Consider the following 17,176-nt stretch of genomic DNA (forward strand, 5'->3'; position numbering starts at 1 on the left):
AAACAAAAACTAAGGAGTTATTTCCGGTTGACAAGATGGCTAATACATATTTTTTGCCTATTTCTTGTATTTTCCAAATTTTCTATAATATATATACATTACTTATATTTTTAAGGAAAATATATACTAATTAAAACAAGAAGTTGGATACAACTTCCTGGATACAGAAGCATGAACACAGTCTACAATCATCTATTTAGTGATATCAATATAAAGAAATATAGTCAGAGATGCCTTTTATAGAATATAACAGTGCTTGTTCACCTAAATCTTAGCTCCAAGAGAAATCATTCTTATGGAATAGTGTAGATCAGAAATTGCACAACAACAGTAAGAGTATTTTCTGTGATTGATGAACTATATGATACAAAAGCTACTCAGCCATGGAAACAAGATAGTACCACATTAGAAATTCAACTGGTATTTTAAGAAATAATGTTCATACTGTATTTTGGTTTAGGATTCTAAAGTTAAAATCATTATTACATAATGAGGCAAGAAATGACACACTGAAACTTCATGAAACGTCGTTTCTACTGATAACTCAGCTTCTGGAAACCTTAGTAACACATTCAGTAGAAAGATGTTGAGTTCTGAAACTTCCTAAGCAACACTTTCTTAACTGCACACCTTCCCCAAATGCATTTCTCTACTCTCTTGTTTCCACGGCGTAACTACAAATTCTAGCCGCTGGGGCACACCAACTAGTCTACCCACACAGCACATGGCAAACCTGCAAAGAAAGAGGCGCTCCTGATCAGGCGGAGCGGACCCTGTTCAGAGAATGCCCGCCTGGGGCTGCAGAACTGTGAAAGACCTACATGGCAAAAACGTAAAATACATATGAAAGAGGGCTGTTAGAGAAGCCACAATGCGTCAGGAATAAAAGGTGAGCTAAGGCAGCACAAAAGCAGACCAACAGATATGAATGGAAACCTTTAAGTAAGAATAATTCAAGCTGACTTCCTATTTTTGAAACAGGATGGTTTCCCTCTGGCCATGGCTTATGACACCATAACAATTTCATGCCTATTAAGTCCACATATAAAATAAACTTCCACTATATAAGGTAAAAATTATTTTAAATGTCCAATCCCTTCTCATCTAAAACAAAATTTTTAAAGATTAAAAAAGCACAGTGATGTTATATACATAATTTGATATTTGCCAAATGTATTTATCCTTTAAAAAGTCAATTTTAATATTACAGTATTGTGTAGCTAAAATTAAGGAAACCACCTAAGCACTTGGCTGAAAAAACTGAACACAACATAAAACAAAGAGCAAATAAAGAAAAGGGGTCTACTGACAAATAAGTATTAATCTGATTTTTCTAAACTAGTGATAAATTATAAATTAATGGGAGAAACCAGAGTTCCTAGAGCAGAGGTCAGCCACTATGGAAGCAGGAAAGCCAATGCAGGCTGTCAGGGCCAGACTCCCAGCTGCTCAAGGTAGTAGCTGCCACACACTTGACCAAGAGAAGCTAAGAGTCTGAAGACCAAGAAAGCTTAACATTACAGCCTGGAAGCAAGCACCTGAGATACTTTTTAGTTAGGTTTAATCCAGATGGCCTAAAGAGCCATCTAGGCGGTTGATCTAGCACAGAACTAACAGCTTTACTGTTTTAAAAAGTGACAAAGATATTTTTAAATTGTTAATATGCATTTTTCTGTGACAAGAGTTTCTATAATTACAGTGAATGTGCAGCAATCCTTCCATGTTTCATTGTTCAGTTCTTTCTTCAACTTTTCCTATTTACCTCAAAACTTACCTGCTCTCTTCAATCTCATTCCTTACTCTTCCTTAGTCTGAGTATATGACTTTGTCTCCTACAGTATGCATATGTATATGCACGTACACAGGAAGAATCAAGATATGGGAACTTTCCTTTTCCTACACTGCCATCTCCAAACTTAATTCTTACTCATCCCTGCCTCCTTCCTGCCTGAGCAGCGATAACAGGTAACACTATTCAAGCCTTTCTTTTTGTGAGGCCTTAGTGAAAAATCCTGAGATGTCCCTCGTTCCCTCCCTTTCAAAGCTTATTCTTCTACATCAGCTAGACCTTTCAAAAATCTCACTTTACCAGTATCACCTCTATTTCCAACCTCATTCTCCTTATAAACCTCCTTTTCCATCAACATTTAAATACCGTCAGAACACTTCTCCCTTCTCCCCATATATCTAATCCTGTAGTTCAACAGTTCTGAAAATGTGGTCCAAGGACCCTCTACAGGGACCCTGCAACCCTTTCATGGGGTTACATGTTATTATTGGTGTACTTTTCCCAACAAACTTCTCAACAACTCTTTATCCTCACTGACACAATCTTATTCTAGGTCCCCATTATGTGTCACTTGGACTATTATAAGCAGTCTTCTAACATGGGTCCTTTCTCAAACCCACTGACTCATCTGAGTCATTTTCCAAAGCAAATAGAATATTCTTTTGCAGATACAAATCTGATCTGATCATGTTTCTATATTCTGAAAACTCCTCTGTGGTGGCCTTGAGAATGCACCACAAAGCTCTCCAGCTATAAGAATGGAAATTGGCCAAGCACCCCAGCTGCTGTGTTTTTAAATCCATTGCCAGATTTGGGCAAGGTCACATACCCCACAGCGTGCTCCTAGTCGATGACTGAACACAGCAGGTATGACAAGGTAAAGCCCATTTTAGCAAGACATGGGTCACTTCTGACAACCAAGTATAACTCAAAGACTTGTCCACAGCCTTATCAAACCTTCCCTGGACTAGTGTGGCATGCTGAAACATGTCCACTCAAGCTTTTATTCCTCTCTTTCAATCAAGGTCAAACTTACACCATAATCTGAGGGTTCTCTGAACCCTTCCCAGCTTCCTCTTCATTTCTCTCACTAAATAATAATAAATATTATTATTTATTAATACTAAAATCTGTGCATGTTTAATTTTGTCTTGGAACCTGTTAAAAATCATGTGGAAGACCCAAACTAACACATTCTGTCTGGCACCCAACTGCTCAAAGAACAACTTGAAATTTCTCAGTGTGGCAGCCCACAATCTCCATCATGATCTGACTCTTGCTCATTTCTTTACTTCTTTTCACTTCCTTTAACTCATATTCACACCGTGCTCCACCCACATTGATTTATTCACATTCTTTCTACACTCAATGTATCTGTTGCACTTACATCTATGAACATGCTATTGCTTTTTCCTAGGACATTTCTTCTCCCAACTGTCAGGCAAATTCTTCAAGTTTAAGCTCACTTCCTTAAGAAAGCTTTTTCTGACTCTCTAAAACTGAACATGGTGTTCCTGCTCATTTCTAACACATCATGCTCTTAGTCTTACCCAAGAATTAACTACAGTATACTATAATTGAATACTGTATCACAGTATACAATTTCACTAACTATAAATCCACTGAGGCAGGAACTGTGTTCACCACTGCTTTCTCATGGCCTAGCAGAGTGCCTGGCATATAGTAAGTGCTTGATAAGTATTCGTTGATTAATTGAAAATTTAAAGAAAATAAGAAATGATATTAAATATCCTTGATTCACAATTAAGAATGTACAAGAAAAAGCTGTTCATGAAAAAGTCTATGCTTTGTTAAATGTACTACTTTTGTATTCCATATTAAAACAGAAAAGCTAAGTATATCTAGTATCTATGGTGTACTTTACCTTTATACATGATAATGAATTTGTATTATTAAACAGCTTTAAATAAGCCCCTTTAACTTTGAAAAGTGTCAAATTATTTAAAAGAAACACTTCTGTCATATTTTTACTTTATTAAAATGAATGAAATAATTGAGTTAAGAAACAGTAGAACTTCTATTTTTCTTTAAAATGCATGCTTTCTAAATCACATGTCAGACATTGTAACTAGCCCACGGTAGGTAGTTAATAAATGGTTGCTTTTGAATGAACATGAATTATTAAAAATATATAATGCTATAATGTTAGAGTTGGGAGAAAAAAACTTTTCAACTAATACGTATAACTTATATCTATTGATTGAAATTACAAATGAAAGTTTTTACTAAACAGGGAATGAGGAAAATATTCAGCCTATGCTAGCTGTTGTCTACTCTGACACACTATAGCTGTTTATGCACTGGAAATATGGTCAGAAGTAATTTAGCTGATCTTCCTAAGATACAACAAAGGACCAGAAATTTTAGAAACAGTTTGTTCCTTTAAAATGCTGAACTTAAATAACAAAGGTCTTCCCCAGTAGCTCAGTTGGTAAGGAATCCACCTGCAATGTAGGAGACCCCAGTTCAATTCCTGGGTCGGGAAGATCCCCTGGAGAAGTGACAGGCTACCCACTCCAGTATTCCTGGGCTTTCCTGGTGGTTCAGTTGGTAAAGAATCTGCCTGTAATGTGGGAGACCTGGGTTGGATCCCTGGGTTGGGAAGATCCCCTGGAGGAGGACATGGCAACCCACTCCAGTATCCTTGCCTGATGAATCCCATGGAGAGAGGAGCCTGGCAGGCTACAGTCCACGGGGTGGTAAAGAGTCAGACACGACTCAGCAACTTTCACTTTCAAATAATAAAAACAAACTAACCAAATTACCAAATGAGCTACTATTATAATAAATCTCTTAAGAAAAATCAATTTTGAATATCTGCTCATCTGAATTACAAGTCACAAAAACAAGCACCATTTTAAAAATTATTTTATATGGTTGTGGAAACAGAAAGGGAGAAAGTATAATCCCTGTCTCCCTCAGCTGAACTATTCAAGAGAACTAGTAAGGGCTTTTTACACCAACAAAAGTACTTTTCAAAGAGGCATCAAAATTAAAAACTAAAGACAAATCAGATATTTCAAAAATATACAAGCAACTCCTGAAGCTCAATTCCAGAAAAATAAATGACCCAATCAAAAAATGGGCCAAAGAACTAAACAGACATTTCTCCAAAGAAGACATACAGATGGCTAACAAACACATGAAAAGATGCTCAACATCACTCATTATCAGAGAAATGCAAATCAAAACCACAATGAGGTACCATTACACGCCAGTCAGGATGGCTGCTATCCAAAAGTCTACAAGCAATAAATGCTGGAGAGGGTGTGGAGAAAAGGGAACCCTCTTACACTGTTGGTGGGAATGCAAACTAGTACAGCCGCTATGGAAAACAGTGTGGAGATTTTCTTAAAAAACTGGAAATAGAACTGCCATATGACCCAGCAATCCCACTTCTGGGCATACACACTGAGGAAACCAGATCTGAAAGAGACACGTGCACCCCAATGTTCATCGCAGCACTGTTTATAATAGCCAGGACATGGAAGCAACCTAGATGCCCATCAGCAGATGAATGGATAAGGAAGCTGTGGTACATATACACCATGGAATATTACTCAGCCATTAAAAAGAATTCATTTGAACCAGTCCTAATGAGATGGATGAAGCTGGAGCCCATTATACAGAGTGAAGTAAGCCAGAAAGATAAAGAACATTACAGCATACTAACACATATATATGGAATTTAGAAAGGTGATAACGATAACCCTATATGCAAAACAGAAAAAGAGACACAGAAATACAGAACAGACTTTTGAACTTTGTGGGAGAATGTGAGGGTGGGCTATTTCAAAAGAACAGCATGTATACTATCTATGGTGAAACAGATCACCAGCCCAGGTGGGATGCATGAGACAAGTGCTCCGGCCTGGTGCACTGGGAAGACCCAGAGGAATCGGGTGGAGAGGGAGGTGGGAGGGGGGATTGGGATTGGGAATACATGTAAATCCATGGCTGATTCATATCAATGTATGACAAAACCCACTGGAAAAAAAAAAATAATAATAAAAATAAATAAATAAATAAAAAAGAAAAAAAAATCAGATATTTCTTCAGCAGTCCCCTTTTTTCAGATACAAAATAAATTCTATGTTCAAATATAAGAAAATTATATTTTTCAAATAATACAAATATTATAAATACTTGCAATTTAAGTCCCTTTTCCACTTCTAGTATTTGAAATCCTTTGGGGTTCTAGCAGATCTACATTAGTAAGAACATTTTTAAAACATACAAAACCATTTTACCTATATTTCCAAGTAGTCCATTAATGACTGTGTTATTATCAGCCTTTAATGTACTGTTGTCCTGATTAATGAATTCAAGACTGTCTTGAAGCCTAGGGTGAAGGAGGAAAAAAATGAATACCAAACCTATTTTATGTTCTTAATGGCAATTCTTTGTATACCTCAATAAAATTTTAAGTGTAAAACATTATATTTATTTTAAGTTTCCCTATCACTACTATAAACTAGTCATTTAAATCAGGGGTTGGGTACAGCCTGAGGGTTAAATTAAGCCTGCTGCCTGTTTCTACAAATAAAATTTTATTGGAATAGTTAAACCCAAGTGTTTGTCAACAGATGAATGGATAGTAAAGACTGTCGTGTTTTTGTGTGTGTGTGTAGACACTGGAGTAGTATTCAGTCATGAGAAAAAGAGGAAAGCCTACCATTTGCAACAACATAGTTGGTCCTTCAGAATGTGGAGCTAACATACTGGGAGCTATGAGGCACAACCAAAAGATTAAAATAAATACAAATTTTAAAAACTTGTTTTAATTTAAAAATAAAAATCCAAACACAGAGAGCAAAGTGATGGTTACCAAGGACTGGGAGGAGAGGAAAAGGGAACATAATGGTCAAAGGGTACAAACTTTCAGTTATAAAATTAACAAGTTCTGAGTGTCTAATGTACCACTAACTAATAATACTGCATTATCAATACTGGAAAGTTGCTAACAGAGTAAATCTTAAAAAATTCTCACCACAAAAAAATAAATGGCAATTATGTGACGATGGCAGTGTTAGCTAAGGCTATGGGAGTAATCATTCTGCAACATATAACTATATCAAATCATGGTATATTTCAATAGAGCTAGGAGGGAAAATCTGGCTTCCATTAACTTTCAAACCTAAGGGATAGAAGAAAATCTGAATTTACACTGCAGTCCTAAAAGCAGCTTACTAGCTTTCATACTTTGCAGACCTTAAACAATTCCTTTCTCCTCTCACCCGTAACTACTTACGTATTGAGACTTCCACAGATGCTGCTGCCAGTCCGTGCAGTAAAAACTTTGCTGAGCATGAGCTGTGGAGGGGAACTATGAAGAAAAAGAGACGGAGAGACAGAAATCAAAACTGAAACACAAGGATCTTTTCAATTTATTATAAATAAAAATGTTTAAGTCACAGAGATGTTATAGCATAGTTACAATAGCCATGAAGTAGCATTAAACCCATAAAACTTCATAAACTATCTGGCATGCTCTGAGTGGAGGCTATAAGAAATTACCCCATCTTTAACAAAAACTGAGTATTTTTAAATGGATTCATTAAGAGAAATCAGAAAACCCTCACCGGATCTGATGAATTTTTAAGGTGGATCCTTTGTAGCTCATTGCTACTGAGCCAAACATCATCTCTCCAAGCATATTGGCATCAGAAGAGCACCGAGAACCCTAAACAATAAGCATAAACATTAACAAAATCGCTGAATTTAAAACCTATTTTGAATACTAATTTTTATTAAAAACTTCTCCACAATAGCTCAGTGGAAAAGGATCTGCCTCTACTGCAGGAGACGCAGGAGATCCAGGTTCAGTCCCTGGGTTAGGAAGATACCTGGAGGCGAAAATGGCAACCTACTCCAGTATTCTTGCCTGGAAAATACCATGGACAGAGAAGCCTGTCAGGCTACAGTCCACGACTGAGCACACACACACAGTTCCACAGCTCTCACTGCAGTTATTCTACACAATGTTTTTTTTTTGTTATTTCACATTGTATATACTGTTCTGCAGCTTGATTTTCTTCATTTTACACAGTCTTACAGATCTAAGCATATTGTTACACAGAGTCTTTTTAAGAGCTGCGTAGTGTTCTGCTATATGAAAATACCAGTTTATCAAGCCAATTCCCCTTAGTGACAGTATTCAAGTCACTTCCTGTTTTTTGCTATTACAAATAATGCTCAAATAAATATTTTTAACCATCTATTATGCATATGCAATGTTTCTCCAGGGCAGATAACAAGAAGTAGAATGCACTGAACATGCTGAACAGATTTTATCATTCCTACCGTACAAAAACAGGCAATCACAAAAAGGGTAATTTGGACATATTTTACATTCTTTAAAAAACACTTACTTTAAACATCAGAATGTCTTGTTTATAAAGAATTCTGTTTTAAAAGTTATTCCTTTCAATTATTCTTTAATTGTCCTCATAGGAGTCAAAAAAACCTAACAACTGACTCGTCCGTTTGGTTACTACTTAGATACTACAGCAAACACTACTAGTTACCCACCAACCCATCAAATATCTTATTCCTTATTTTCTGAAGTCCAATTCATTTCAGGGAAGCAATGTGCCCAAGTGAAAAAAATTGCATTTCAGAGCCTCCCTTGCAGATAGGAAGTTTAGAGTTGGTCTCTATATTCAAAGAGTTAAACCAATGGTTATAGTGGTAGCTTTGAGAACTATCCATTTATATGCATCCAACACAGTCTTGATCAATGGACTAGAAATCGAAATCACTATAGATGGTTATAGTGGTAGCTTTGAGAACTATCCATTTATATGCATCCAACACAGTCTTGATCAATGGACTAGAAATCGAAATCACTATAGATGGAGATGCTGTAAGAGGACAACAAGGCAACAAGTACGTACCTGTTAGTTCTGTTTAAGTAGAAAGATAAGCAAGCCTCAGTCTCTGAGGCCATCTTGAAGCCCATACATCATTGTGCCTAGATGGCCTCTCTCCAGACTTGCCATATGAAGAAAATCACTGTTTCACAGGATGACCCAATGCAATTACTAACCAATACAATTATATAATAAAACAACTGATAAGGAAGAGGACCTAATAACTAAGATAGCAAATAAGGATCATGTACAAATTTCACTAAGTCATTCTACCACGGGAAATAAAAAATTAGAGGAGTTTTTAAAAATAATTTTTAAAAAAAAACTCCAGAGGAGTTTTTAAAAATAACTGGAGAAGGAAATGGCAACCCACTCCAGTACTCTTGCCTGGAGAATTCCATGGACAGAGGAGCCTGACAGACTACCGTCCCTGGGGTCACATAGAGTCAGACACGACTGAATGACTAACACTTCACTTCACATTTAAAAATAATTAAAAGATTCTTCTAAAGATAACAATAAAGTGATGAGGACCCCCATTTTACAAGTGGAAGCCAGGGAATAAATATAACGTGATTCCTTTTACTCTTTTGCTTGTTTACTATCTGCCTGGGTTCAAAAATCTGTATATTTACATTCTGTCATCTTTCTTAAGAGCAACTTCAAATAGCAACCCATTTCATTATACATATTATTTTTTATATTTGTTTTTATACATTCATTGACATTTTTTCTTACTTGGTGCTGTAGTCTTAATTTTGTTTTAATAAAGGCACAAAGTTATTTTTTAAGGGAAAAAGGTCATTTTTGATATACCTAGGTTACTAAAAGAAGCAACTCATCTATTCTTGGAATTTGGTTAAAACAAAATTTTTTTTTCCAGGCCGGAAGTTTGGGAATTAAGAACAGTTTAGAAAGAGTAGAATAATTTTTTAAATTATGTAGTAGTCTGTTTTTCTTTTAAGATCAACTATACCAGTCTTTCTTGGCAACCTAAATTGCTTCTGGATAACGACAGAAATGAGAATTTTCTCTTACAAGCTCATTTCTGTTACAATGCATCTAACCTATTTTATTTTGACTAAAAATAGTATTTCTTCTATTAAGCAAGCTACACAAGTTTAAATATCAAAGCATTTATACATTTTAATATAAAAGTAGAAAAGAACCCTCAGGAGGCAAAATGCAGTAAAAATAAATTGGTACCTAAATTTTATAAAACCAGGTATCAATAGCTTGCTATCAAAAGTTCTATCTGTTCTCATACCAAATAGTTATCATGACTGTCACTGATGTGTTATATATTTTAATGTGATATAATCTATAATTAAGGTTATAATTAAGAAAATGTTATTTTCTTTAATTTTTTTTAAAAAGATTTTTTTTTTATTTGAAAGGTCAATTCTTTGTAAGTATTCACTGCTGAATGCAATAATCTGTAATACCCTGGAAATCAAAGATAATATTCTACTTACCTGAAATACCATTTTATCAAGTGTAGTGAACTATATGTTATAATAATTCAATGCTTTCTTGCTAAAAAAAAAAAGATTTCCAAGACCATAATGAACCTACTGTCAGAACATCTGGACATATGACCTGGGAATCGACACTTAAAAACCTTTAGGAATTTTTTATGCAAAATGAGAATTACAATCACACACTGGTTCAGTGTTTCTACCATCTGGATCCATTTGCTAATACTCGTATTTAACTGCCTAACATTAGAAAGAAAGGAGAGTTTCTACAATTGATGAAATGAGAAAACTTGCAAACTGGTCTCAGTATGATGATCCTACATAGCACAGCACTATTAAGAACTTGTTAGGGTGTCATACCTAAGATGGAAGAGGAATAGAGAAGAGCAGACAGAACTATGTAGTACCTCATAATATCTGGATTTTTATGACTCAAATCTCTTCCACATATACCATTTTGTTGATGTCGTATAAGGGTTAGTTTCTATCCAGACACAATTAACTTCACTATAAACAATTTAAAAATCCAGGATTCTACTTTAGTACTGCTAAATATAATATACCTATGCTTCATTCATGCAAGCCTGAATGACGCAAACAAATTCACATTAGATGACATTTGCTTAGTTGGAAACCAAGTATTGATCTTATATGAAATAAAACAACTTGTTGTTGTTGTTTAGTTGCTAAATCTTAAGTTTACAGAGAAGTTCCTATGTAGTCAACTGACTGGTTAATTCTATAGTTTAAAAGAAGAGCCACATTAATTTTCAAAAATGAAAACGTATTTCCTACCAAAGCTGAATTCTATTATTTTATATTTAACTTAGTATTTCAATAATTTAAAAGTACATAAATAAGAAATTATTCTGGTGGTCTAAAAAATATGAAATGGGAAATAAAGAGGAGAAAATACCCCTGGCTACCTGTGCCTGAAGTTCTCTATACTTCCCCTATCCTATCAAAGCTCATAAACTTACTTATTTAATTATCTGTCTCTCCAGTTACGCTACAAGCTCCAGAAGGGTAAGGGCTAGTTCCAGTTGTATCTCAGTCCCGAGGATGATACACAACACACTGTAGGTACTCAAAAATACTTTCGAATAAATAAATGAATGACACCAGCGATCTTACCTGATACTTAGGACACTGGTCTTTTACATCCAAAGTTGAAGTCATGGAACTATCTAAAGAGGAAGAACTGTCTCCTCCAGGTTTCAGCTGGCAGCATTTCCCAAAGACTTTAACTTGAGCATCACTACAGAGTTTCTGAAATGGAGACATTATTCCCATTCATATTTTAACATATTTTCCACCATATTTAAATTACAGAGTAAAAATTTTTGGAAAAACCAAGAATGAAATAATGTAAAATAATATAACTGTAACATAATGGTTAATTGCTTTTTACTGTATTTTCTCCAGAACAGTTTTCTATTCTTTATCTCATAACTATGATAACATTTGTGGAGTTGGTTTTTTTTTTACTGTATTTCTCATAAAAATTATTAAACCAGGAGAATTTTTCTATATTATAATGATCTACACAATGCTCCTTGCTAGGGACTTAATTATATACTGCAACAGTTTTCAAACTATATGATCTCAAAAATCTCTTCATTCTTTTAAAAACAGTTTAGAATCCCAAAGGCATTTTTTATGTGACATATATTTACCAGTATTTTCTCATATTGGAAATAAAAACAGAGAAAATTTAAATATTTATAAATTTATTTAAATGTAACAATATATCCATTATAAGCTAATATAAGTAACATATTTTTATGGAAACAAATTTGGAAGATGTAGGAATCTGAAGAGAAATGCAAAGGAGACATATTTTAATGTATGTACATATATATGTGGGCTTCTGTGGTGGTTCAGTGGTAAAGAACCTGCCTGCCAGTGCAGGAAACATGGGTTTGATCCGTGGGTGGGAGGATATCCTAGAAAAAGAAATGGTTAACTCACTCGGAAACCCCATGGACAGAGATGCCTGACAGGCTACAGTCCATGGGGTCGCAAAGAGACAAACATGACTAAGTGACTGAGCACACACACATACATGTAGGTCTAAACTTTTGAAATAAGAATGTACCCATGTATTGGACAGTTATATTTTCAGTAAGAGCTGAGGTTAGGACCAGAACATTGTACTGTCTAGTATGGAAGAAGAATGTATTTCAATTTTTTGCTTTATTCATCTTATTTTCCTATCCCTCCACAACAGGTTCTAGAGCTTTCACTACTCATAACTACTGAAGTTGCAACCCACAAGGGTCCTTGATACTCCTCAAAGAATTGAAATGTTAATCATAGTTACCAATTGTTCATTCTTCAAACCCAGTTGGCCTAACTTATCTACTATTGCAAACCACCATTTATCAGTCAACAAAACCGGTGGCTCAGACAGTAAAGAATTTGCCTGCAATGCAGGAAACCCAAGTTCAATCCCTGGGTCAGGAAGATCCCTTAGAGAAGGGAATGGCAACCCACTCCAGTATTCTTGCCTAGAGAATCCCATGGACAGTCTGAGTGACTATCACTTTCACTTTTGGGGGCTTCCCAGGTGACACTAGAGGTAAAGAACCCGCCTACCAAGGCAAGAGACATAAGATATGCGGGTTTGATCCCTGCATCAGGAAGATCCCCTGGAGGAGGAAATGGCAACCCACTCCTGTATTCTTGCCTGGAGAATCCCGTGGACAGAGGAGTCTAGTGGGCTACAGTGCATGGGGGTCACAAAAGTCAGACGCCACTGAAAGTGACTTAGCGCACATACAAAAGTAGTAGAGTACTATGTGTACCAAGTACTAAACAAAAGAAGTGAATAAAACAGTTCTTTTCCTTGTAGAACTAAAAATCTAACAGGCGAAAGAGACATTTAACAAACAGCTAGACAAATTAGTATAATTAAATATATATTTCAAATATGTCTAATAAAAGTAATAATAATGATAGCAATTGCTAACTCATATCGAAGAAGGCAATGACAACCCATTCTAGTACTCTTGCCTGGAAAATCCCCTAAATGGAGAAGCCTGGTAGGCTGCAGTCCATGGGGTCGCGGAGAGTCGGACACGACTGAGTGACTTCACTTTCACTTTTCACTTTCATGCACTGGAGGAAAATGGCACCCCACTCCAGTGTTCTTGCCTGGAGAATCCCAGGGACGGCGGAGCCTGGTGGGCTGCCGTCTATGGGGTCGCACAGAGTCGGACACAACTGAAGTGACTTAGTAGCAGCAGCAGCAGCTAACTCAAACAGCACCTAGTATTTGATCAGGTATTATTCTGGTTTACATGTATCTACTCTTCTATTCCTCATAACAATTCTATGAAGTAGGTGCTAATACTAATCCCATTTTACAGATGAAGATGTTAGTTAAAGAGCAATGGTGTTTATATAAACTTTCCAAGAAAGAAGTTAATCTAGGCAGATCAAGGAAGTGACATTTAAACTGGGACTATGAAAAAGCATTGGAGTTAAAGTGAAAGAAGAATGAGAGGGACAAGAAAGACATTCCAAACTAAGGTAACTATATATGTCCAGTCTCTTAATCAAGAAGCAATTTGCTAGAGGCAAGAAAGGGACAAAGGTACATGAATTTCAAGACTAAAGCATAACTTCTGATGCTAGAAGGTTAATGTCTACTGTGCCATGTCCCCTCACTAGACCATCTTACAATGAAGTTGCTGTTGTTTCAAAAAAGTTGTAACGTTAGAATGGGAAAGAGAAAAGATACTGTATATCTGGGAAGTTGATATCTGGGAGAAAGGTGTGTGTGTGTGAGAAAGAGAGAGCTTTTACGTATACATCTATGCACAATATCTTATCTTCTATACAACAGGATAATGAAACTAAGCCAGAGTTAAAATACATATAATATGCCTTTCCCAGTGTTCAGTGTGTATCTGTGTTATACATTAACCAGATTCCCTCAAGGTAGGAGGATGCAATCAGCCTTTGAGAAAACAGTCCCTTTCTTCTGATGCCAGCACTGTAATTTTTAAGATTAATATTTCTTTTTCATCTTGTACAGGGGATCACACTGACTAAAGGCTCATTCTATGCATTCATACCTGACTCTCAAAAAAGTAACTTGCCAATATGATACATGATTGTCTCAAAAATGTGTAAGAGCCGACCAGTGGAACAATTCTCAAAATTTTTGAAAATCTCTCTCCCAGGTTAAAACCCCCGATTTGGCTCAAATAAAATTCTCTTTGCTTGACTGTTAACTGAATTTTCATTGACACAAAGAAATCTAGGTCCCACTCTGTCTTTAACTACCCTTTTCCCCCCTCCATACACTGCCAGTAAGTAAAATCATTTTTATTGGTTTACTATTGTCCTTCCCATATTTTTTTTTTCAAATTTTTTTCCCATATTCTTTTTCCTCTTCTCTCTCAGAAAAAGTGATTCAGTTCTGCCCTTGATTTTCCACTAATATCATAGAGAATCTTTTCATTCTATCTTTAGAAATCTTCCTCATTCTTTGTTTTAAATACAGCTGCACAGTATTCCAGTGTGGAAATATACTATAGCTTATTAGTCATCTGTTAATGACATTGCCAATGGAACTGCTGGGTCAAAACATAAATACATAAAATTTTGGTAGATACTGCCAGATTATCCTCCATGGATATCATTTCACTCACTTCAACAGCAAAGTACTGCCACTCAATATTTGGGTTTTTCCCAATCTAAAAGAAAAGAACTAAAATTACAATACAGTTTTTATTTTAATTTCCTTTATTATGAATAAGAGGAAGAATCTTACTAAATGTGTAATTTGTATGTGAACTCCCTGCTCTTATCCTTCACCCAATTTTCTACTGAGTAGTTCTCCTGTCTTGATTTATAGGAATTCTTTATATAGAAACATTACCAGCTGGTCCTATATCCCATAAAAGTGTTTACCCAGGATATCATTTGTCTTTTAATTTTCCTTATGGTAGGTTTTTCCCTTTTTCACTCGCTTGCCTATACTCTGTTTTGTTCATCATCCAAGTTACTTCCTTTTCTTTTTTTATCAGGTTGTCAAATTTATAAGCCTTTTACTTTATGGCTTCTGCATTTTGAATAATAGCTAAAAGGTGTTTTCTACTCCACAGATAGATAGGAACTCATGTTTTCTTTGGTAATGTTTCAGTTTTTTACACTTAAATGTCTGATACACTTGAGACATGAATCTAAGTTGATTTCTCTTATAATTGGCTAATTATCTCAATACCATTTATTAATCTTTACCCTACTGATTCAAGATGATGCCTTTATCATATACTAAATTCCTGCATGGATTTAATTGATCTGATCTTTTATTTCCATTAGTCTGTTGGTCTATTTATGTTCCAATAAAATATTGTTTTAATTATTGAGACTTTATAGTATATTTTTCAAATCTGATAGAATTAACTCAACCTTACAACTCTTCTTTTTCAGTTTTCCAACCTATTATTGCTATTTTTTTCCATTTGAACTTTAGAATCTGCTGTCTAGTTCCAGATACCACCACCCACCAATAATATTAATACTAAGTTTGACAGTTTTATTAAGATACGTTTTTTAAAAAGCAACTTAGAGACAACAGACAATGTTATAACCAAAAGTACATTACCCAGAAACATATTTTGCTTTTGATTTGTTCAAGCTTTTATGTACTTCAGCAGACTTAAAGTTTTAAACATAAAGATTTTGTTAAGTTTATGAAAAGGCACTTTCAAAAACTGCTGCTTTAAATGGAGCCTTAGGTTCCTTCATACTTCCAAGTGGAAGTTATTTGCAAATACGGAATTTACTGATTTCTGTATATCAACACTGAAGAAGATTCAATAACCTAACCAAATCTTATGTTCTAAATCTGGAGTCACAATTACGATTCAACTATTGGCACTTGTACAGTTTCAGTGTGCAAAACTCTGACATATTAAAATTTATAGTCACCTTTCCAAAGTTAACGTGAGCCTGCGAATGTGAAGGCTGAAACATGAATTACAATGCAACTTCACTGGCAGTACATGAAAAAGCATTAGATTATTAACACAAAAACAATGTCCAGGATAAAGATAGTATCATATGATCAAATCACACTTGATCCATCTGCCTATAGCAATGTTCAAAGAAACCACATCTCAATAAATTTCACAGTTCAACTAGACAATATAAGGTCTGAGGATCAAATGTAAAAAAATAAAAATAAACTTTTATAAACAAGTGAACTCTCTTGATTAAATCCACTGAATGTTTGAGTCATTTTTCACAGAATATAACAGAGCTAGAATGAATAAATGTTCTGAGAAAGCTATACATTAATTAACAAAACTTTACTTCAGTATTTTAAGACAATATTCAGGAAGCTGCTGATGCCCAATCCCATCATTATGCACAGGCCCAAAATATCGTGTAAACAGTTCAAAATTATCATTTACATCACACTCTTTGCCAATATAGAACTCATAATTTAATGTGTTTTTATTCAGTAGATGAAAAAAACACTTAATGATTCCAACAGCTTACAATCTGGGGGAAAAAAAACATGTGCTCTCTGGTGTTCAAAAGGAATATATAAAATCTTCATGAAAGTATTTATAGGATCTTGATAATAAACTTCCTAACTTATAATTAAAGCTGATCAAAAATATGTACTGAATAATTAACACATGTGAGGCAGGATGCAGTTTAGGAAACAAAGGTGAATAACAGACAAATTTTGTACTTTCTTTTTGCAATTTAAAAACAAATACAGCTATGACACATAAGTCTAATGAAAGGCTATCAATATAAACAAAGGACCATGAGAATTCTGATGTAGGAGAAAAGATATATACCTGGAGAAATCAGAAAGGATTCAAAAAATTGTGATAAACCCGAAAAAGGATAGATCCTCATCCAGGTTGACAGCACATAAGAGAGGATATATAAAACAAACGAGACTGCAAGTACTCAAGGCTGCCTGATTTCTAGTCACTCGTGAGCCCAGAGAAAAGTTCAAAAAAGAAGCAGGCTTATAAGAA

General features: G+C 35.1%; 1 protein-coding gene across 2 annotated transcripts in view; it reads right to left on the reverse strand.

Moving 5' to 3' along the window:
* Nucleotides 1–17,176, reverse strand: part of FNIP1 (folliculin interacting protein 1) — a 120,083-nt gene that overhangs the window by 50,903 nt on the left and 52,004 nt on the right. Inside the window, exons 3-7 of one of the 2 annotated variants that reach the window (XM_043465977.1) lie at nucleotides 11,295–11,429; nucleotides 7,393–7,493; nucleotides 7,062–7,136; nucleotides 6,061–6,152; nucleotides 734–817 (exon numbers count right to left, since the gene is read on the reverse strand). In XM_043465977.1, the coding sequence (XP_043321912.1) occupies nucleotides 734–817; nucleotides 6,061–6,152; nucleotides 7,062–7,136; nucleotides 7,393–7,493; nucleotides 11,295–11,429 (487 nt within the window). The remainder of the gene's footprint in view (nucleotides 1–733; nucleotides 818–6,060; nucleotides 6,153–7,061; nucleotides 7,137–7,392; nucleotides 7,494–11,294; nucleotides 11,430–17,176) is intronic. The other variant, XM_043465979.1, reaches the window with a different exon arrangement.

The sequence above is a fragment of the Cervus canadensis genome, chromosome 4, assembly GCF_019320065.1.
Source record: "Cervus canadensis isolate Bull #8, Minnesota chromosome 4, ASM1932006v1, whole genome shotgun sequence".
NCBI lineage: Eukaryota > Metazoa > Chordata > Mammalia > Artiodactyla > Cervidae > Cervus > Cervus canadensis.